The sequence below is a fragment of the Populus nigra genome, chromosome 13 (assembly GCF_951802175.1).
Source record: "Populus nigra chromosome 13, ddPopNigr1.1, whole genome shotgun sequence".
Lineage (NCBI taxonomy): Eukaryota > Viridiplantae > Streptophyta > Magnoliopsida > Malpighiales > Salicaceae > Populus > Populus nigra.
The window spans coordinates 5,217,535-5,228,082 of NC_084864.1; the positions used below are offsets into that span (position 1 = coordinate 5,217,535).

Sequence of the window (10,548 nt, forward strand, 5' to 3'; positions counted from 1 at the left end):
TAAAACAACTTGATATTCTCAAGTTTAAAAATTACGTACACAACTGTTTCATGTAGGTTAATTTAGTATACATCTCATCTAACAAACATACATACATATACATATATATATATACATATACATATACCATATATATATACATATACATATACATATATATTAGTTTTAAATATCCCTTATATCTCAACTTGTTATTTCCTTATACAGAGAGAATAAAAAATATATATATAACATATATCAGTTAAAACAACTACAATTAATACCTAGAACACTAACTAAAAACATTTAATATTAATATTTTGATGCAACATGAATCTTATAATTATAACTTTATAATTTGTATTTAGAAAACATTTTTATCCTATATTTTTGAATCAAAAATTAGATTCATTCATAAAATATAAATGAATATTAAAAATAAAAAAATATTTATTAATAATAAATATATCTTACATGAATAAAATAAATTACGTATAACCAAGTAAAATTCAAAACTACAAAGAACCTACATGCATGTAAAAAAATGTCATTATATTAAACATCTTAATCCGAATTACAAGACAATGAGTTATGGATTATTTTGATGTTTTTTTCTTAATTATAGGTAGAACAGAAACTTGAACTCTCAAATTGAAAAAAAAAAAAAATAAAAAAAAAAAAAAAAGATTGAACAGCACCCCCCTTAAAGATGCAAGACTATTTGATAACCTCGGGGCAATCAACACAAACAAGAATGAGATATCGGGAGTAATAATCCCAATATCACTCCGTTCGATTGCAAGTTTGCAACAGTGCAAGAAAATCAAAATTTTCCCTTGTTTGAGATTCCTTGGTGGGGAAGAATCATAAAAGAAATGACCAAAAACACAACAAAATTGCTCAATTGAGAAGATATACAGATGTGTAATGATCCACAATTATGCAGAGAGTGCAAGAAAATCAAAATTTTCCCTTGTTTGAGATTCCTTGGTGGGGAAGAATCATAAAAGAAATGACCAAAAACACAACAAAATTGCTCAATTGAGAAGATATACAGATGTGTAATGATCCACAATTATGCAGAGCTTCGTTCTCATCATTATCAATCACGCGATGAACAGAATGTGGGATGAGAAACTGAAAAATGCATAATGTTTTGTATTTACAGTACCCAGCTAGTAGATGACGATACCAAAAAATAGTCAGGCAGACTCCAAAAAATCAATCTAAGTTCTCATCTGGCGTGCATAACATCGCATCAGCTCCCTCCTGCATCCAGCAAGTTTGCAATCAGAACCAAAATCGAAACCTTGAACACAACTAAAAGACAATAAACAGGACAAGTAGGGGAAATCCCTATTTATTCAGAGGTGTTTCACTAATGTTTGTCAAAACAGTCCACACCAAACCTGACCTAACAATTCATTTGTTGAACGCAATTTAGCAATCTCTTACAAAAAATGACCAGTTTAAAAATAATTCAGAAGAAGATTTTATAACCCTTGAGATTATTCATGTTGAGCGGAAGATTAGTTAAGTTGTTTATATCCGGGCACCAAAAAACAAAGGATCGATGCTCAAGAATTTCTATCAGTAACACCAGATGGGGAGAACGTCAAATTCACACATTCATACTGGTAAATACCAAATAAATCGTTAAATACTACATGGAGTCTGTAATCGCAACATGATAAGACAGATACAACTTAACACCACATCAAGGAAACACATTCAATATTACCTGCAAGTGATACAGTATACAGTAAGAGACCATATCTTGTTCTATTGACAATTGAATGGATTACTTGTTCATGCAGCACAGTTCATATTGAACAGGCGGGAAAGTATTCTCAGTTTAAAGTTGACAACTAACCAGAGCATTTTTTCTGACATACAATATGAATTGTTACAAAGCAACAAAAAGCCTTACCCAATAAAAATGAGGGGGGGCGGGGGCGGGGGGGAATCAGACGGCATAGGAGCAACCCTTAGCTGCACAAAAGTATTGCTAGCTCGATTCTCAGTTGACAGAAAATTAATGAACATGATATCTCACCTCTAATTTGACCAGAATGCAGTATCGATTCTGAAATGGCAGCTGCTTGCCTCATATTTGTGAGGGAAATCGGTGTCAATGGAGGAGAATCAACTTTCCCAGGTTTATCCAGTAGTTGAGAAGAATCCAAAAGCTTAGAAACATGTACAGTCATTGTTCTTGGACTAATTGAGGGTATTGAGAAACTTGTTGGGACCATCAACGGTGGCGTGGGAAGAGGTGATGCCAAATTTGCTGCCCTTGAAGAAATCTTGTTTGTTCCAGAAAGCTCAGGATTTCTGACCAATGGAGCAGAGTGTCCAATTGGCCCGAGAGATTTTGCAGCTTTGGCTGCTAAATTACCTGGTGGCCTTGGAAGTTCATGAAGCTCGCTTATCCTGGGTGAAGAAACAAGAGGAGGTGATGTACTAGGGGATACTTTGGGGGATGTAGAAGGCTGAGGATTTGCAACATGAGCAAGCACTCCAGAAACTTGTGAAAGTTCAGTAGCAGAAATGGGACCACTGGATGATAAGGCCAACTTCATTGACCATGGCTTACTGGTTATCGGACCAGAGAAGGATTGCCGTTTAATTTTTTTGTTATCAGATGCATTGTAAACATCAAGCTGTGGAAATGAGATTCCTCCTACTAAAGGACGGGGTAATTGGGTGGAAGCATTAGGATTGTTGCTCTCTTTATGTCCTGAACGTTCTTTTGAAGGGGTGAACTCTGGCAGGTGACTATCGCCAGAATCTTTCTCATTCTTCTTCTGTTCCAGTGGAGAAGAATGGGACAAATAGTGACGCCCACTGATGTCTATTTGCCTTGTGTTGGGAACTGAACCGCTTGCTCTTGAAGAGATCACACCCTTTGCATCAACAGGTGTGGGCAGCACATATGTGTTGGACTTCCTCGATGATTTCTGTATTTGTCTTATTCTTTCAACTGGATCAGGTTTTCTTTCTGGAAAAATTGGTGCTGAATGGCTGCCTCCTCTTGGTTCTCTGATTGGGAAATGGAAACCACCAGGGGTTTTGTCTGGGTTTAACTGCAGAAAGATCCAAATTTTAAATTAAAAATAGTTTCAACCTCTCACCTTAATTCTTAGAATCATCAGAGCCATCAAGTAAAGCAGCTGGCAATATGATCATGATGGTTTTATAGCAAGCTAAGAGCAAGTCATGAACCTGCAATCTTTATCCAAACAAGTTTTATCCATTACGTTGAACAAGCGAGATGCATATGTACATGCCTAGAATTAAGTTGGGATTATTATATTTGGTTAAATACATTTACAATCAGCAGAAGCAAACCTATTAACCAAAAGAACTATTAATTGTACCTCTACATTTTCTGCTGCTGGCGCTTGGGGGATTGAAAGATCCTCTTCATCAACCTGGACAATAAGCAGCCATGACATGAGCAGAAAAATATAGCTTTTAAAAAGTTTTTTAAGGGGAAAAAAAATCAATAGTGCCTCCATGCAAATGAAGGAAAGCATCTCATTCTTTAAATAAAAAGAGTACTCTCAAGAACAATTTTATCCACAAAGAACATGTTGTCTTAAACATGACTCTTATCATACAAATACATGCATAACCATCATTAGAAGTCTTTTCTTTCAAATTTAGCAAGGCTCAAGTCTAAAAGAAAATAAGACCTAATCCTTTCTTCATGTAAAAGAACCATCTCAACCTAATAGCTTAAGTTGTTAGGTAAGGTCCCAGGATATAATTTATATTATTCTCTAACACACCCCCTCAAGTGAAAGCCCTTTGGGCTTGAAACTTGCACAGGCCCACATTACCTTGTGCTTAATTTTTATCAAATAAATGGGGATGGTGAGATTCGAACTCGAGACCGCTTGGTCATTAAGGCTCTAATATCATGTCAAAGAACCATCTCAACCCAATAGCTTAAGCTGTTAGGTAAGATCCCAGGATATAATTTATATTATTCTCTAACAGTTCACACAGCATCTCCGCATTATAAGAACTACTCTTTGAAACAAGTCTAAGCCTTTGACCTCAGCTCCCGAAGTAAAAACAGAGAAGGCCCATCCTTACCCACAAAAAAAAAAGGGAAGTTAATTCCATCCTACAAAGCATCCATAACAATTATGAGGGGAATTGCATTGTCTCAAAAGTATAGTCTACTCCTTCCTACGACACAACTATATCCACCCTTCATATAAGACCTATACCCAAAGTGGAAATATCCCACTCAAGATTACAAAAAGTCTCTGCTTCTTGCAAAACATAAAGAGAAAGGGTTCTCAAAACTGGTTTCCTCATCCATTTACATGCAGTTCTGAATGCACTCTCAACCCTTGAATGAAAAATTTAGTGTGAAGACCAGGCCACAAAATCTATAACTTTGATGACATGAACATGCCATAAATAGGGACTCAATGAGCACATATGTTGCATGCCAAAGGGATTCCATCTTCAGCATAAATGGAAAGGGCAGTCATCCCCTGATCCAATGAGCATCTCAAAAGTGGAATATTATTCTTCTCCAACTAAAATTTTCTACTAAAATTATATCCTTTACCTCCATAGAATTCCTTGCTGCAGAAACAGCATGCCCCTGATTATTTGCTCTGTAGTCAAAACTCAATTCCCTGCCTTCATATGTATCATCGACATCCTCACCATCTTCTCTACCATCATCTTCAAGTCCACTGAAATGGTAATCAATGTGTTGATGTTCTGTAATCAGTCTTACGTGAGGTTCAACTGTCTCAAGTGATTTAAGTCCCTTCTGAAAGAAATTCAACTGCATTGGAAGCATAAAGAATAGAGCATCATCATCCACAATATAAGAGAAATGAAAAATGCAAATTAAACCTGAGCTGCCAAGATAAAATGAATGAAATATTTTTGAAATATAAAAGGCCAAGGATTCACAGAATACCTGAGCAGCATGATGACGTGCTAACTGTGTTAGAAGGCTTCGAGACTGTCCCTGTTTCAGAGATTTCAACCGAAAAACACATAGGGTTGCCTCCTCGTCATATTCTTCACGAGCTGATCGCAATTGCTGCAAAGTAGTACTTTCATCTTTCCCACCTTTTGATCTTCCCTTGTCCTTTTGTTGTGCCACCATGTATTCATAGACATTTCTGAACATTGCAAGCCAAATTCAGAAGATATTTACCTTCATGAAATCAAAGTACAATTAAATAGATCAGGATGAACCTTTTTTCATCACATTGTCGCTTCATATCCTGCAACACAGATCAAGAAAAAGGTCACTGAGCAAAATTTAGTATAATGCTTTCACACCATTTAGTCAATGAGCCTGGGAGATACAAAGGTGATTATATTCACAAAAGTTGATTGCAGACAAACTAAGTGCAGATTGTAACATGGATGCAGGACAACATACACCAAAAAATATCATATTATGCAGTTCATTTAGGGATTTACTTCATACAAACAAATATTATATTTAAAAAAAACAAGCAAGAACATGGTTACATGTATTTCTTGTTTTCCTGCAAAAAAACCAGGTGGCAACAGCAACACCATCAAAGTTGAACAGCAGCCACATCATTTTATTACATTTGAACTGAACTCCATGGACAAAAACAGATGAGGAGAAAATCATCTTCTGATTGGCCCACACAAAGTTAGAAACATGCACTATTCTTAAACTGCATTATGCTGCATGAACAACTATAAAAAGATAACTTTCTAGATGATCTGGTGGCAGCAAAAAGTCTATGGCCTGCAGTTATAGGCTATGTTCAGGATCCAAGATATTCTATTTCTAATAATTGCTCTCACCCAAGAAAACTGGTGTGAAGGATAGTTCTTTTTAAGACTCTTTTTAAACTCTACTTCTAGGTTCTTTAGAGTTGTCTACTTACCTAATATTCACTAAGACTTGTACACCCCAGAGTTGTGACTTTCTTTCTTTTTTCTTGTGTAGATGCCTTGCTCCCCTCTTTTGTTCCAGTGATTTCAATCACCTAAGGGCTTTTCTGGCCTCATGGTTGCAGCTGCTTTTTGCAATAGCACCCATTAGAAACTTTAGTTAAAAGCTGGTGTGCTTTCGAACTGCTTTTTTCACCATTTAGTCCTATAAACACTTCGGTTAAAAGAAGCACCCCTTTAAAATTTCTCTTCTTTTTATAAAAAATCATACATCATCCATTAGAAACTTTAGTTAAAAGCTGGTGTGCTTTCGAACTGCTTTTTTCACCATTTACTCCTATAAACACTTCGGTTAAAAGAAGCACCCCTTTAAAATTTCTCTTCTTTTTATAAAAAATCATACATAGTTAAGATATACATATACATAAATAATATACATATATACATATATGTATATACATATATATTAAAAAAATAAAAAGCTCCTCCAGGAAACAATGATTCTAAATATAACAAGTTTGAAGAGGTGAGGTGATGAATTATCATGGAAACCTCAAAATTAATAGCAAGAATATTATGAACAATAGAGAAAAAAGAAACAACAGTAAGGGGAGAGTTCTAAGGAAACCTCAATTAATAGATTATAAACAAAAAAAAAATTAGAGATTGAGAGGAACAAACCTCAACTGTCCGAAGTTCATTGAGCAGGGATTCAGATGGATTTGTAATCGTCAGGAATATATGAGACCGCTGAAATACAAGTTGCGACAAATTAATAACAGGATGAAAGGAATGTGTTATTCATAACAATGTCAAAAAGTTGCTGCAATAAACCACACACACACACACACACACACACATATATATATATAAAAACCACTCACATAACTATCAACAAGTTTTTGAAGTTCAAACTGCACATTCCCCAACATTAGCAAAACCTTGCCTGCAGAAAAATTTAGCTTAATTACAGCAGGACCAGTATGCTGACTTCATAAATAAAAATCATGACAACATACTCAGTTCTAGAATATAACTGAAAGATAGCAATCTGCCCCTCCAAGATAAAGGTAAAGGAAAGGAACAAATACACATAAGGTCCATGAGCAAACACAGAGGATTGCCTAGTACTTCAGAACCAACAAAATCGAAAACTTTATATGGAACTTGTAGATATCATTACAGCCTATCTAAACAAAACTAACCTTCGCATCCACAAAATTGGAATATTTATTTACATGAATGAGAAGAGGGATAATTTTTGCTAATAAATTTTACTTGTGGGCATTAAAAGTTCTGTGCACATCTTAGAGTTGAATGTTAACTGACTCGCATAAAATTGACATAAACTCTAGTGTTGGTTTTTTAGTTTTGCTTTCTCCACGCTCTCCCTTACACCACTAAAATAAATCTCACGTCTACTATAGGCTTTGATGTTTCACTAGCTTCTTTTTCTAGTTCTTGGAACTTAAGTTTCTTAATATCAAAGAAAGTAATTTGCAAACCAAAAAAGGATACACCTCTCCAGATACCTCATATGAAATAGGATACTAACTTCATTCGATAGTACTGCAAAGATTAATGTAAACAATCTCGTTTCAGTGCCAAAAGGAAATAGAAGATAATGAAGGAAAAGAAAAGAAAAGATAGATAAAATAGGAATGGCTCGTGACTTCATTAGATGGTCCCAAATGCAATCATGCCAAACTCATAACTGATCAGCTCAAGCTAAAAGAATTGTCACCCATATGCTTGCATGGCGTCTGTTATGGAAACAGATTGTCAAGTGTATAAAAATTTTGATTTGAAGTAAAACAACCACATTCACTTGGATGAGTGAATGGCTGATTTAGTGTGCCCCTCTCATCCCACATTTGCAATGAGCAACTTTATTTGGAAAAGACAAAGCCATGTATTTGAGGGCAAACAAAAGTCAATATTTTTGTTTCATTATGTCCACACACATTGAAGGTAAATTTGAAAATGCATTTATTAGCAAGGTATAGTTTTTTCAGATTCATGAAAAGTAAAGACTTTCAATGGCAAAGTGTTAACTATTCCAGGCTACATTTTAGAAAGCATGCTACACCATGGAATCCATATCAGAAAGAATTTGAAGGACAATCTGCAACTTAAATAATCTCGTTTCACTCATTCACTTACCACTTTCTTCATCATCATGTAATGCTGTTTTCTCCAACAAACAAGAACCCATTTCCCGCAATGACTCTGAGAATTCTGAAAGTGCAGATGGAGTCAAATTGGGGAATTCTATGACACAGAAATAGACAAAAAAATTGCCAACCTGTGGATACAGTAATCCAAGTGACACAATATCACGATTACATAAGCAATGCTTCAACAAGTAAAGGTCAACATAACCAATGATAGAAAACACAATAACCGAGTACAAAGTACAGCTGATCGATGTTACTGTAAAATAATAAAATGTTATTTACGACAGCATAAATTCAAATATTATGTTTTATTCATAAAAACCAACAACTAAAAGCAATCAGTTCAAAATGAAGCTCGTTATTTGGATCTAAAACAAAGCAGATTCTAATTGGAAACGGCCAAATAAGAAAAGCTTCAAAGAACTACTGGAAAGACCAGAAGTTTTACCATATGCACTGTTTGCCGTTGCAGCAGCTGCGAAAAGTAAACTATCATAGCAATTTCTCATGTCTTGCATGTCCTGCAAAAATACCATAATCATACCAAACAAAAAATTAAAATCAAGATTCTCTATCAAATTAACTGAATCAGAGACAGCTACGAAAAATTAGTCAAAACTCACTGATTGAGTAGGAAAATTCTATCCACAACTTTTAACACAAAAGAAACAGTTAAAATTTTAATCATCTAACAGCTAGAAAGATCTAAAATTCTAATTTCCAAAAAAAAAAGACAGATATTTCAATTAATTAAGTTCTATTTTTTAAAAAAAAAAACCAAAAACAAAAGAAACCACGTCTTCCGGTGTAATTTTTTCTTGCAAATTGGACGAAAAAACCTGAGTTAATAATGTTTTAAGAAAATTGGAAAATAAGATTAACAACAGTTAAGAGAGCTTAAAGAAAGGGCGGTAACTAATCGAGCTAAAAAAAACAAAGATGAACTCCAAAAGCGTCAGAAAGAGAGGGAGAGAATACCCGAGCAGCTTGAGCGAGCTCATCTAACTGAGCAGGAGGTAACAAATCAATTTTTTCCTTTGTTTCGCTTCTTTTCAGTCCAAATCCTCTCAGTTTAGACTTCATTTTCCCCAAAACCCTAATTAGTGTGAAGAAAAACACACAGACGGGGGTTCGAATTCAGTGGATTTTAGAGAGAGTGTGTGCGGGGTTAATTCGATAGTTTCGACAACATTGAAGAAGGAGAGAGAAAGAAGAGTGAACAGAAGAAAAAAAAATTGCTGTTGTGGTCTTGTAGCAGATCAAAATTAAGAAAACGATGGATGATTTCAGGCAAATAAGTCTGTATCTTAGGGAAAATGCGGGTTCTTATAGCACCCCTCCCAGGAAGTGAGAGATACAGTTCTTGGGCGGCACGTGTTAATGTCTGGGTGATTTAGTAATCTAAGGGGAAGAAGGGCGACGTGGCAATGAGATTGAGCTTGGTTTTTGTGACACGTGGGGGATTTATGGGGTGGTGCATGGTTTTGAGTGTAGGAAGGTGGCTAGTCAAAGACCTGTACTGCTGATAAGGAAAGAAAGAGAAGGAAAGAGTTATAGCAGCTATCTTTACTTTGACCGATAATGGGTATGGTCAGATCTCCAGTTTTGTTTGTTTACCATCTTGTCCCTTTATTTTTCTAGGAATTACTTTGAGACAAGATGAAGTTTGTTAGATGTTTTGGATTTAGTGGCTTCTACAATATTTTTTAAATCCTTTTTAAAAAAAAAACAATTTTAGTCGAAACTATATACCATTATATTGCAATCATGAAATTACACGAATGGGTTTATAACTTCTAATCAGATGTATTTTTTTAAATTCTGTTTGTTTTTTTGTTTTAAAAATATTTTTAAAAGATTTAAAATTTTTTATTTTTTTTACTTCAAATTAATATTTTTTTAGTGTTTTTAAATCATTTTAATATGTTGATATCAAAAATAATTTTTAAAAAATAAAAAAATATATATTATTTTAATATATTTTTTAATAAAAAGTATTTTGAAAATCAATCACAACCGCACTTTCAAACATATGTATTTTTATTTTTTTTTTAGTTTCTAAGCAAAAGTTCTTTACTGTATGATAATCAACTACTTTTTTTCATAAAATATATTTTAATTAAATTTTATATTGTTATAATTTATTTCTTTCCATGAAGGTAATAATAATATCACATTTTATTAATTTATATTAGAAAGCACATGTTATATATTAAAGAATTACCTACCCATTGAATGATTAAAGGAATTACTCCATTGATTTTCTTTTTCTCGTATTTCCCACTTCAATTTTAAGTTATCCGCTCCTATAAAATAAAAAATAAATCATGAGTGCCCTTGACAATGACCTTGCGATTTCTAGATTTAGTGGGAGCCGCTTAATCTCAGCCATTAAAAACAAAAGAGTGGAAGAGAAAATCTCAACCATTGATCTTTTTTCAGGATGCAACTTGCTTGAAGTGGTTGCGGATTT

General features: G+C 34.3%; 1 protein-coding gene across 5 annotated transcripts; it reads right to left on the reverse strand.

The window, feature by feature from the left end:
• Positions 1-992: 992 nt before the first annotated feature.
• On the reverse strand, positions 993-9,385 carry LOC133671341 (uncharacterized protein At2g33490-like). 5 transcript variants are annotated; one of them, XM_062092068.1, is made up of 11 exons: positions 9,054-9,385; positions 8,524-8,596; positions 8,062-8,136; positions 6,783-6,844; positions 6,580-6,648; positions 5,218-5,246; positions 4,934-5,141; positions 4,571-4,795; positions 3,360-3,413; positions 2,036-3,065; positions 993-1,248 (listed from the first exon to the last, which is right to left on the reverse strand). In XM_062092068.1, the coding sequence occupies exons 1-11, from the start codon at positions 9,156-9,158 to the stop codon at positions 1,238-1,240; spliced, it is 1,941 nt and encodes a 646-aa protein (XP_061948052.1). In that variant the 5' UTR covers positions 9,159-9,385; the 3' UTR covers positions 993-1,237. The 5 variants fall into 5 exon arrangements, with proteins under 5 accessions (XP_061948052.1, XP_061948051.1, XP_061948053.1 ...); XM_062092067.1 differs by having other exon boundaries at positions 993-3,065; XM_062092069.1 differs by lacking the exons at positions 8,524-8,596; positions 9,054-9,385 and adding an exon at positions 7,431-7,467 and having other exon boundaries at positions 993-3,065.
• Positions 9,386-10,548: the final 1,163 nt, after the last annotated feature.

Excerpts from the sequence above, each read along its gene's own strand:
- LOC133671341 (XM_062092067.1), bottom strand. The coding sequence starts at position 9,158 with ATGAAGTCTAAACTGAGAGGATTTGGACTGAAAAGAAGCGAAACAAAG. Across the intron at positions 8,137-8,523 it reads AACGGCAAACAGTGCATATG|AATTCTCAGAGTCATTGCGG; the intron begins GTAAAACTTCTG and ends CTGCACTTTCAG. Across the intron at positions 6,649-6,782 it reads AAAAACTTGTTGATAGTTAT|CGGTCTCATATATTCCTGAC; the intron begins GTGAGTGGTTTT and ends CTTGTATTTCAG.